Source organism: Bombus pascuorum, chromosome 15 (assembly GCF_905332965.1).
Source record: "Bombus pascuorum chromosome 15, iyBomPasc1.1, whole genome shotgun sequence".
Classification (NCBI taxonomy): Eukaryota; Metazoa; Arthropoda; class Insecta; order Hymenoptera; family Apidae; genus Bombus; species Bombus pascuorum.
This window is the reverse complement of record NC_083502.1, coordinates 3,714,014-3,726,546: the sequence shown is the minus strand read 5'-3', so window position 1 is coordinate 3,726,546 and position 12,533 is coordinate 3,714,014. Positions and strand designations below refer to the sequence as shown.

At 38.2% G+C, this 12,533-nt stretch overlaps 1 protein-coding gene across 1 annotated transcript in view; it reads right to left on the bottom strand.

Annotated features, from left to right (window-relative positions):
- Positions 1 to 893: 893 nt before the first annotated feature.
- The window catches only part of LOC132914713 (adenylate cyclase type 6), a 90,297-nt gene continuing 78,657 nt past the window's right edge, over positions 894 to 12,533 (bottom strand). Inside the window, exons 12-22 of the mRNA XM_060974052.1 lie at positions 11,430 to 11,678; positions 10,857 to 11,016; positions 10,096 to 10,193; positions 9,495 to 9,579; positions 8,642 to 8,758; positions 5,733 to 5,864; positions 4,459 to 4,697; positions 4,116 to 4,254; positions 3,532 to 3,751; positions 2,731 to 2,879; positions 894 to 2,175 (exon numbers count right to left, since the gene is read on the bottom strand). Coding sequence (XP_060830035.1) covers positions 1,843 to 2,175; positions 2,731 to 2,879; positions 3,532 to 3,751; positions 4,116 to 4,254; positions 4,459 to 4,697; positions 5,733 to 5,864; positions 8,642 to 8,758; positions 9,495 to 9,579; positions 10,096 to 10,193; positions 10,857 to 11,016; positions 11,430 to 11,678 — 1,921 coding nt within the window. The 3' untranslated portion in view covers positions 894 to 1,842. The remainder of the gene's footprint in view (positions 2,176 to 2,730; positions 2,880 to 3,531; positions 3,752 to 4,115; positions 4,255 to 4,458; positions 4,698 to 5,732; positions 5,865 to 8,641; positions 8,759 to 9,494; positions 9,580 to 10,095; positions 10,194 to 10,856; positions 11,017 to 11,429; positions 11,679 to 12,533) is intronic.

Sequence of the window (12,533 nt, the reverse complement as noted above, 5' to 3'; positions counted from 1 at the left end):
GACTAGAAGAATGGGCGTAACGAGCTGACAGCCAGATATCAAATTACAACCTTTGAATCTTTTTAATCGCGTCTTTTCGCCTGGTCAAATATCGTTCGAACAGATGGATACGATCTTCTGGGAACCGCCACCGCTCCAACCATATCGAAGATTATATTTTTCTTGGTACGTTGTAAGTGGAAAGCTGGAACGCGGGCTATTCGAAAACCAGGACAATCGATCGTGGGATCATTTGAAAATTAGAAAAGTGGGAAGTTGGAAAATTATTTGAAAATTTATTCAAATCGAACGCGATTATCGAACCTTTCCGTAGAATTACAGCTCTCTGAATAAATTTCTACAGATCTTATCCACTAGTTCGACCACATACCTTAAATAAAACGAAACAAAAAAGAGAGAAATTTGTCAAATTATACTTTCTTAATATCTTCCCTTTAGAGAACCAATTTTCTAAATTGCAATCCTCTTGGAAAACCAATTCGTCGAATCGTGCACGATTCTCGGTACTCGAGCGATTACATTCCGCGGATATACATCCCATTACGATATTTGACCACTGAATTAGTTACTTGATCTCAAAGCCTGTAAATTGATATGGCTGACAACTTAGAAGGATCATATTCCCCAGATTAGAATGCAACCGAAGCAGCTAATCAGAGAGAATAGCGAGATACGGCTTAAGTACGACACGCGCTATTAACGATGCTGTATATAGTGCGCTGTATTGGTGAGATACATAGTGGAAGTTAGTTTGAGCTTACACGATTTCTCGCCTGCGTGTTCCACTCGCAACTACTCGACGAATCTTAGAAATCGATTCTCATCGTCATCGGAGACGGTAGTCGGTGGATCGTAGGACAGGCAACAGACAGCGAAATAATTTAACACTAGAATTACCAACCTCTAGATACCATATCTCTAAATATCATGAAAATAATGATAACGTGATATATACAGAGTGTTAGAAAAAAAAAGAAGTTTAAGACTTTGCGAGGAATATCGATATTCTTGAAAGAACACTCGCGTGTTTCTATTGGGTTGGCAACTAAGTGATTGCGGATTTTCTCATTAGGTTGCATTGATAAAATCCGCAATCACTTAGTTGCCAACCCAATATTAACGACAAAAAGAGAAATCTTCTTCCCACGGGTTAAGTAGTTCTAACGTCAATGTTTCTCTCTTCTATTTCTCCACTAGAATCCAAGTTTCTAAACTGCGTTCGAATTTCTCCTCTCTGAATCTTCTAACGGTTAAGTAGCGTACAGATGATTGGACTGTTTGGAAAAATACTATGCATAGGATCTTGATCTCTCCTCTCATCTTCGACTTCGGACACGATATCATTTATATTTCCAATGAATTTGTCTTGCTTCTATCGATCGGAGAAAGAACACGAAGCAATATAGGAAACGATTATTATCGTCTGTCTGTTTCGTGTCTATAAACATGATTTCTCGTTGCAACGTTGCCACAACTATCGTTCCATCGTGTTTTCGTTAAAAAGCTAAATTCCTTTGAATTTTGATTTCTTTGAATTTCCTCTGAGAGTCCGTTTGATTTCCTCTGCGTAATTTTGCATTTTCTTTATTTGCTTTTGGATTCCTTTCTTTTCTCAAACTTTTTTTTTTGCTTCAGCAAAAATAACGAAGCTGAATCCAGAAGTCGACTATCTTTCACCCAAAAGACAGCGTATCTTTTTCCCATTTACCATCGTTTTTCGCCGTTCGAAAATTCTTCGCACATCCGGAAAATAGGAATATTTTTTCCCCTACAGAAAAATGTTGTTCTCGTTCCATAAATTCTCTCTCGGTCCCTATGGACCATACGAGATAAAAAGATAGTTCAAACGTCGACGTTAGGCGAGACAGGTCCGTCGAAATTGCCATTCGTCACACAGCTGATTTTCTCCTCGTTGCTATTGCTGTAGATATTGTTGGCCTTGGTCGGCTCACGAGGACCATCCAGGAAATAAGTGACCATGCTACCCTTGCCTTTCACCTGAATGGTACCACGACAGGTGAGCGGATATCCTTTGGTGATTAGGATGTCGCGAACTTCCTGGGTGACCTGAATCCCATCCAACACGCCTGTAGATTCCATCCTCGAGGCCACATTTACCGCGTTACCCCAAATATCGTATTGCGGCTTTCGGGCGCCTATCACCCCGGCGACGACCTACATTGGAACAAGTTCAAAAAAAATATATCAGCCACTGGGATTTCTTCTCCGACAAATTTGATTTTTACTCTGCACCCGTTTTCCAAATGCATTTTTTCTTTCTTTTTTTTTAAGTTCTATCGTATACAAGGAAAGGAGAAAAAGTTTGTTTACTGGGGCTTCTCATTTGTGGAAATTTAATTTTCTAGTCTGGAGAAATTTTTCGTTCTATGGTTCACCGTTTATGAGAATAGGTTCAAACATTTGTTTAATGGGATCTCATTCTTTTTTTTTTGTGAATATTCGATTTTTACTTTAGATATATTGGCAAACCCAATATATGCCGCATTTTATTATACCCCAAGACAGTTTCAAAAGTTGGTTTGTCGAGATTACCCAATTTGTAGAATGTAGGAAATTTGAACTTTATTTTGGAGTAGAGGAATTTCAAGGAGTTTGTTTAATACTCATGTTCTGTTGAAGTTTATAGAATTTTGCCGAGTGTTTAGTTCAGGGCGAAGGGAGATGTTTCAACGAGTGTCGTATAGTTAGTGCGAAATTGATCGACGTTACCGGTCCAATATTGATGCCCACACGCAACCGGAAGTTGTTAAAGCTGTGTTCATTAACAGACGCCAGCTGTTCGCGTATCCTGAGCGCGTAGTCCGCCATCGCGGTCACGTGTTTGTAATCTTTCATGTCGCAGGTGTTCTTCGTTAATCCTACCGAAACAGTACAAAGAAAATTCTCTTAAAAGATTAAAAATTGCCGGGCTTCTCTTTTCTCTTCAAATAAATGGCCAGGAAAATGCTCGAATTCTTCCGATAAACAAATTTACAACGAGATGCTTGGACAGATTTAACGCAATACATCAGCAATAACGTAACATATACTTTGAATCACTGCATATTCAGCAATGAGAAAATGTGGTCTCTTTAAAAAATACCCAATTCTTCTGTAAAAAGAAAAACTTGCAAAATATTTCCCAATGTTTCATCACGAAGAATTCGGAATTTTCGAAAAACGAAACAAACAATAAACAAACTAGGTCGCGAAAGATTTGTCGAATAGATTCGAAAATATAAACAAAAAAAAAAATAAATAAAAAAAAATGTATAGAACAGAGCGGTAGCCTGTGACACGGAAGATATGTAGTTTTTTCCCTGAAAAAGATAAAGCTGGTCCTCTGTTGGCATTAAAAAATATGTAGCAATAGGAAAAAGGAAGAGAAACACGGGAGATACGACGTTGCGAATTTTAATCAGTGCCTCGTTGAATAGTGTAATCGGGTAGAAGAGAGGTGTACAAAAAAAAAAAGAAAAAGAAAAAAAAAGAAAAAACAAGAAAGGGAGAGTTGGTGGTGTAGGTTCTCACCGGATGCAGCCATATACGTGGCACCAGTGCTCTTGATCTTCTCGATGTATTTGTACGGCTCTTCAGCTAGAAGCTCGTCGAAATCGGCGATGATCTCGTTCAACAGCCTGAGACACTCGACGCCCTCGTTATTCGCCTCGAGCTCCACGTAAAACTCGGAAAAGTTAGGTATCGAGGCGAACATTATGCAAACGAAGTCGCACTGCTCGTGGTACAATTCCTGCAATCGTTAATTACATGGAAGAATGTTGATAAGCTGGCGGGCAGAGAAGAATTGCGATCCAATTAAAAATATCAGGACACCCAATTTTCCACTATGGAATTCAAGACAGTTCGTTTAACTATCACAGTTGAGATTTTCACTTGAGATTTTCAACGTTTGTTTTTCTAGTTTCTATTAAGTGGCAGATACGAGATATCTTCAGTAGAAAAGCTTACAGTTTATTATTAGTCTATTAGTTTCATAGTTTACTATAATTACGATAGAAAAAGTCATAGATTTTGTTGGTCTTGGTGAATCTTAATTATCGCCCGATAAAATTTATATGATTCCTTTTGTATAAATAGATTATTAACGTTCTTACGTCTGAATTAACCGTAGATAAGAAGTGGGCAGCCACGTGTTCCGGAAGTATGTTGGCCAGCAGCTTTTGGTTGTAGGCTTTCAGGTGCTCCATTTCTTCTTTCTCCTCAGTTGCTTGCAACTTCCATAAGAAGTCCAACCTGCATTTACCAACAGACCTTTTCATTCGTTATATTTCCCAATTCGAAGAAATAGCGATTGAGAGGAATCTTGGCATTTTATTTCAATTTGGAAGCTTTCCGAGAAGTTCACCCCAATTTAGAGAAACGATGAGTGAGATTATGACGAATCATTACTTGTTAATGGGTCTGAGTATTAATTTTATTGCGAGTGAAAGATATTACCTGTAAGTAGCTTCTGTGTGTTGGGAATGGGCAATGAGACACGTCATAAAGAAAATCACCAAAACACCTGCTAACCATCTTCCAGTCAATTCTACATCTCTTTCGTGTATGGCTTCGTAGATGCTGATGGATAAATAGCAAGCGACTACTAGGCTTAGTATAGCTACTTTGAACACCGATGTTAAAATCTGATAGACAGCGCAGGTTATCATAACTAGCATCACTAGTACCGGAAAAAGCTGTAACATATATCATACGAAATTAATGTGTTATTACGTATAGATGCAGAAATCTAGGGATAATAGGGACACAGATATAGGAATAGCAATAATAGGCGTTTTAAATTACAACCTGACTCAATTAGATTCGACTCCCTTTGACTTCTCTTCGCTAGGTTTGACTCGTTTACTCGATTTAGCTAGCTTTGACTCACTTTGGCTTGGAATCAGTTAGGTTTGACTGCGTTTGGTTCAACTTGTCTAGGTTTGAGTCGCTTTGGCTCGACTTTAACTAGGTTTGACTCAGTTTGGCTCGACTTTAGCTAGGTTTGACTCAGTTTGCCTCGACTTCAGCTGAATTTGACTCAGTTTGCCTCGACTTCAGCTGAATTTGACTCAGTTTGCCTCGAATTAGCTAGGTTTGACTCGGTTTGCCTCGAATTAGCTAGGTTTGACTCAGTTTGGCTCAACTTGTCTAGGTTTGAGTCACTTTGGCTCAGACTTTTAGCTGGATTTGACTCAGTATGACTCGAATTGACTAGATTCGACTCAGTTTAACTCGATTTGTATAGCTAGATTTCACATAATTCGGCTTAATTTAACTAGGTTTGAATCGGTATGGCTCAGCTAAAGACCTCAAACTAGGTTAAGCTTAACTAATCCTACGCTCGACTCATTTTGTCTTCGATTTAAAAGTGTTGTCCCTCTCGAATTAATCAGTTTGCATTAATCAGCAAACCGAGTAAATAGCTCATTTAGATTTCGATTGATAGTATAGTTTCACTAGGCTAGGTCAGAACAAGCTTAATTTAGACTTGTGCAATTATCTTTGAAGATCCATACAAACTTCATTAGTGTAAACTCGTGTAAACTGAAGTTAGATTAAAGCACAGAGTCATCGAATCGCGTGCATGTGCATGGAAACGATTTTGACGTAGCTTGGGAACGCGGTCTGAGTTCCACACAAGTAGCAGCCATCCCGTTTCCGGTTAATCCCGAGTTAATTCAAGGTGGAGCTTCGCGGCTGGGCACATCGAATCGATCACAGTTACTTACGTCAGCAAAGACAGTGTAATAGCAAACATCGACGGGCGTGTCGATACTCTGGAACGTTACGCTTGAATTATCTGGCCACTCGGTCAATGAAGACGTCACGTTCCCACACACGTGACCATCTTCCAGTGTTACCTGCAATCAGAAAACAAATCAATCAGTTTCCATCTCGTTTCCAATTTTTCCCTCCTAAAAGCTTCTTCTTTCTCGATCAAACGATGCGAAAAGGATCGATGAAAATGAAACCGAACCATGTAAAATGCAAAACGATCCATCGATTGTCCGATGTTACGTACTTTTAATTGTTCTTTCGATTAGAAACTGACCCGGTCTACCAAACACGCGCAAATTCATTCATCGATCGCGCATGTTTTCCAACGCTTTCATGCACTCGTCCACCAACATGTATTTTTATATTTAGTTCCCTGGCAATTTTCGCCACCCACGTTCCAAATTTAAAACTGTTACCACAAAAGGTTGAACAAGCTCCAAATATATCTTCAACTATTTTTAAATCAGCCTCTTACCACGTTTGCTGAACTATTTGGCGTGCAGAAGTTGAAGAACGACGTATGGTTTCCACTACGGTTGGCCTTGGTTTGACCAAGTTTGGTATCATCACGTCTTGTCTTTACGTATTCGTACTATACATATTTATGATCCTAATCGTAAAGTTTCAAATGTTTTCTAATATCAGCTTAACAAATTGTAGGTAACACAACTTTGTACAAATAGTTTCTATTGGGTTGACAACCAAGCGATTGATCTTTCAAAAATAATAAAAATTAAGAACAATATTCAATTTATAGAAATTATTGCTCCAATAGAAGAAATTAAATTTCAACAATAATAAGAATCAGGATAATCTGAATATCGTCGAGGTGTAGCTATTAATCCTAAAAAGTGTTGTGAAAAGAACGTTATATTTACTTCAATAAATATTATAATACATTGAATTTTTAAGTATTAATCCAGTTAACTAGTGGATATCAATGAATTAATTTTGTAACGATTGCAAAAATTGCTCCTATAGGTAAAACATAATAAAAATGTCCTACTACATAGTATGTATCATGTAAGATAATATCAATTGGTGAGTTAGATAATATTGCTCCTGTTAATCCTCCAATTGCGAATATTAAAATGAAACCAATTGATCAAATAAAAGTAACATTAAAATATATTTTAGATCCATGATATGTTGCTAATAATCTAGAAACTTTAATTCCTGTAGATATGGCAATAGTATTACAGTGTTATCAGTAGTTTGTATAAAAGTTGTACTTGTAAAATAGGAAAGAAACTTGTAGAGTTTTCTTAGTTTCATAATACCGTTAATACTCTATACGTGCTTAATAGTTTTCTATGTGTCAAGTAGTCGAGGAAAAATGGAATTCTAATGAGATCGTAGGCCAATGTCGTTCATATTCTCTGCCAGATCAATGGATTTATAGATTCGTCGATGATGGATGATGGTTATAGCTATCTATTTCATTATATATACCTAGTATTAAATGATGATCGATAGCCACTCTCATGAATTTTCTCCTAATAATACGCTGCGCGAGATTCTGTCGGATTTTGAGGAATTACACCAGCTTTCAGACAATACTATACCGAGCTGGTGGAATACTTGCAATCGTTGATATTACAGTGGATTTCTCTACACTGTACGTCCATATTACTACGCGATAGGGAATATAGACGAAGCTAAATAACGAACGACATTCAGCAATACAGCGTTCGATATTCATAGTTCGTTAACAAATAGGCTACTTGCTCAAGATATATCGTAAGTAAATTGTTAGATGGTGTTGATAATTTTGGATCTTAATTGCCGAAATAATGGTATAGGAACGCTAAGCTTACACTTGGAATTTATTTTAAAATAGTTCCATATTTATTTGATAAACGATTCCAAGGATATTCATCGAGTGTCTCAGCACTTTCTTCCATACCAGACTGTTAACTGACTGAACAGTTCGCATTCCTTTGCTTTCGGGACGCCGCGCGCATACATACTTCCATACACTCGTATTCGCATACATGTTTGGCGGCACTGGACAGCAAAATACCACTACTCGACGCTAACTAGTGTCGGACGACGGCAGCGCAGTACTGCCCTGCTTTTGCGACCAGGTTTTCAGGACAGAGATAGAAAGAAAAAATAATATCATATATAGGCACCGCTCTACAGCGACTTAAATCCAAATTATAAATTGTAATGCCAAAAAAGTGTAATTCAGACACACATAACGTTGTATGGCTATGTGGTACCGACACGTATCGGTACTTTTGCCTAATCCACCCCACAATACCCCTACGATACCATACATATGTAATAATTATTTTCTGCGTTAATAAACATCATGAAAAAAAAAAAAAAAAAAAAGAAAAATAACGGCAGCGCAGTGGTTAGCACCTTAGGTTACGAACGTTCGGAACGCGGGTTCAAATCCCGGCGATCCGGAGTCCAATTTTTCTTCCGCGGCATCAAAAATGAGAAGAAAAATGCAGCAGTAAAACCCTCAGCGCCATCTACACCCACAACTATACCGGTCAGACACAACTAGGAAATTACCACGGCCTAATAATCACCTCACATGTATCATTACTACGCAGCTAATCTAGTTTAGCACATAAAGTTATACATATCTCTATGGATGGCTATCGTTCATCGGTATCTAAAATCTTTCTTCTGGTTTAGATGGAAGAAGCTAAAGATAAAAAGCTGGTCGAGTATAACGAAATAATTTGAACAGATTTATCTGTTTTCGTTATTAACAAACTGTTTGCGAGTAATAAACATGCGTCAACAAATGTCTCTAGTATAAGCAAGCTGTATTACCTTGGAGCACTAGCATAATGTTAGAACGTATAGTGTGTGTAGTACTGTAATAACGTGAGCTTACCAACGGCGATAAAGCTGTGGCGAAAGTGAGAAACACGACACACGTGGCTAACACCTGAGCGACTCCTCGATTCTCGAACACGTGCACCGCAAAATCCCGCAGATACCGTGGCATTGTCTAAAGAAACAGAATTTCAACGTCTCGTACATCGTCTACGTAGTTTGAAAGATTTGATCTCTTCAAATCTTCAGATTATAGTCTTATTCTCTTTCGAATAGATTGGCTGGAAAATCTCTGAAACGGTGTATTATCGTCGAAGTAAATTATTCTCGTTCAGTTACAAAACTCTACTATTCTCTAATTTCTAGTGTTTTCTTTGATAAAAATTCTCCAACGAAATTTGGAAAATACTGTCACTGAAAATTTGTAGGAATCCTTCCACCTAATAGTGCAACCTATGGTTGTTTGTTTTTGTCATGTTTTTCATTCTATTGGACTGGCTACTAAGTGATTGCGGATTTTGTCATTAGGTGTTAATGAAATCGTTGGAAGTAATCGTGGAACGCGTAATATTTCGAAAATACCGTGCCAGCGAAATTCCATAGAAATTTTTTCTCTGCTTTTCCTTCTTTCTTTCTTTGTTTCGTCGAAATTTTTCATCGCATGCAAGGGACAAATACCACGACTTATGTAATCGCCAGCGACGTATGTACGAGACACGATTAACGACCTCGGCATTGTGACCTGGAATCACGCCACGAATTCAAGGTCAAGAGGAAGTGGCAAGATTCCAAAGAGCGAATGCGATCGATTTGCTCGCGATGCACGTTGCAACGCGATTCCTCAAATTCGTTTGAAGAATTCTTTGCCCACGGATAGCAGAAAAGGACGATAGTCCAAGCGAGAGTCTCACCTCGTTCATCTCTGCCAGTAGTATCCCATTGATTGTGGCGATGATCAACGTGCTCACTATCACACACGTGTAAAAGTATCCACTCCTGAAAAATGATTCAATTTCGTAACCGTTATGAAAGCCTCTGGAGACTTCGCTTTTCCTCGGTCAATAGAACCGTTTCTGTCGATATAGAAGCACTTCGAAATACGCGGATACAGAACCGATACGATAACAGATGTTAGAATCGTAACTGAAACCAATATCGGACCTTTCCACGATCTTTCCCATTTCTGACTGTTACATATTTTTCTAAATGCTATTATCCTATTTCTGACGAACTATATCAACAGAAATCATGTTCGTTCATCTGGTAGTGGCTGTTCAAAGCATAACAGCGACATGGAACCGAAAAATTTGGGAATATAGTTAGTACGGGAATATGGTTCGATTTACGTATATCTTCGTTGAATTTCAGTAGAATCGAAATAAAAGAGAATTTTCCGAAATTCCAATGGCATTACAAACTTTTGAAAATCATTAGCTTCCAATATGAGGCAAAGGAAAACTTGGACAAAGTCTAGTTGATCGATGGTTTAATTAGCAGAATGGACAGATTTACCCTCGTAGAGTGATCGCTATAGCAATCACGACGACCATGTAGACGAAGCCGGAGCAGACGAAATATGCCGAGAGCATTCTGTCCCTTTCGCGCGAATACTGCAACAAATGGTTTGCAAATAAATGGTTTCTTCTTCTTCGAAATCTTCGCGGATACATAGCACTTTCCCAATTTTCTTACGAACAAAATCCTCGAATGTTATTCCGTTTATTCAACAGTAGATTAGATCACTTTGATTTTGAGCGAGAACTTGATTTAACACGTTCGGGCGGCGTGCGCCACCGGTGGCTCACGCTCGAGTCTCCCATCAGACGGCGTGTACCACCGGTGGCTCACGCTTGAACGTTCCATTGCGTACCAGCAAAAATGTAGTTAGTTTAGTAACCAGAATAAATTGCCATATAGTTAAACGTTTAAATAATGGGAATTTAACGTACATTAATTGAAAAAAAGTAGGATTTATTTAAAAAAATAACTATTCAACGTTGTAAACATATTACAAACACGAATACAAGCAGAGTATTAAAATAGCAGCGTCGGCGTGAACGTGTTAAAAAATAATGACAATAATAAGAAAAGAATAAAAGGAAGCCAAAAACGAACGCAAAATGGCGTAATTTATCAAAATTATTGCACGATCTTACGGCAGTAAATTATTGAGAATCTTTTAGAGGAAAGATAAATTATTTTAGGAATGATAAATTTATACGAATCCTTCAAATAAATTGATCAACAGGAAGGGGACAAGAATTTGCATTTACCTTCCCTTCTACGTCAGGCAGACGAAAAGTTAGAACAAAAGGTGTACAATACTCCGCTCTTAATCGATCTATGCTCCTGGCGTCGATTGCTCTCATCAGGTACTCGTTCACTTCGTCCTCCGGGTCCTTTTTCGCCTCGGTCGTCTCGCCAAACCCTAATCTGTCGCAGGATTAATAACCGATACAGAAAGGTCCGTACAAGAGAAACTTCTTACATTGGAAAACTGAAAATTTCATAAATCAAACATCCGTCGCGACTTAAGTCTTGAAAATTTTCCTTTCGATTTCCCAACCCCTGGAAATTATACAATCGACCGTTTCACACGATCCGTAGAAATATATTATTTAATATGTACAAAATAATAAGTAAATAAATAACGATATTTATTTGATATAATAAAATAAAACAATTAACTTTCTTATTGAAGATTCGTATTCCGAAGAAACTTACGATTTCGGAATGTACGAAGCTTAGGAAAATCCACACGCGTTGGTTTAAAATTATTTTCACAAGGAAGGGAGAAAAAACGAAAAGGGAAGAAGAAAAATGGAAAGAGACAATGAACCAGTTACTTGTTCTGTTTTCCGTGTTGCGAACCGTGTCCCATCACTCTCATCTCTTTCGACACGTTGCCATTCGCTGGCAAACCTTTCCTCAGCCCAGACGAGGGTAAGTTACCCTTATACGTGTCTCCGGGGACAATTAGGTAGGTTTTGATATCGTGCTCCTTCAGATACGCGTTTCTCTCGCCCCCATGACCCTCTTCCACCTCATAGACACCATCAAGACAGTCCAGTGTTTCTTTCGTGATATGTACTCGTCTGTACAGAAATAATCGCAGCTCGTCATTTCCAACACGACGGTACACTTCATCGATCGAGATTTTTGAAAAATAAATCACGACTCTCTGTTTGTCAGCTTCTTTAATTCGCCATTAATCCCGCGGATTTTAACGTTGTTGTCGCGTTATTAATTAATATCATTAGAAATTGAATTATCGATTTTAATTATCTTAAAATCATACTAAAGATCTCAGGTTCCCATCAACACTTTGACTGCCACGCCGAAATCACGCGTTTCGCTGAGGACGCCATGGGAGTATTTTTATTATTCAAAGCATATAATGCCAAAATAATAAGAAATTGATGATGTAAGACAACGTTCTTCCCCGATGGACCGTTTGTCTTATTAGTGGCCACGGGTGACCACCGTGGCGCCTTGCTAACAGTTGACAGTGACATATTGTAACAAGGCTTCGTTTCTTTCAACAAACCACTCGCATTTGTTATTTCCTCGTAGGCAAAACGTGTAGAATATATCGTTGAAACGTGCAGAATATATTAGTAAGAAGCAGTATTACGAGTATTTTTATGATTTTGACGAAACATGCGGCTGAAATGGTAGAGGTAAAAAAATTATACTCCTGATAAACCAATGGTAGTTGTAGACCACAAGAGAGGAAAATGTGCTGTAGATTTGTCAGATCAAACGATAGCATATTCCACAACACATAAAAGAACCCACAAGTGGTATATAAAATTAGCTTTAGAGTTACTGTTAAATACATCAATTTCAAACGCGATGATGCTCTATAAACAAGCAACAAAAACAAAAATCAAGGTATCAGATTTTAGAATGGCACTCGCAACGCACCTTACGCAGTGCCGTTCACCAGA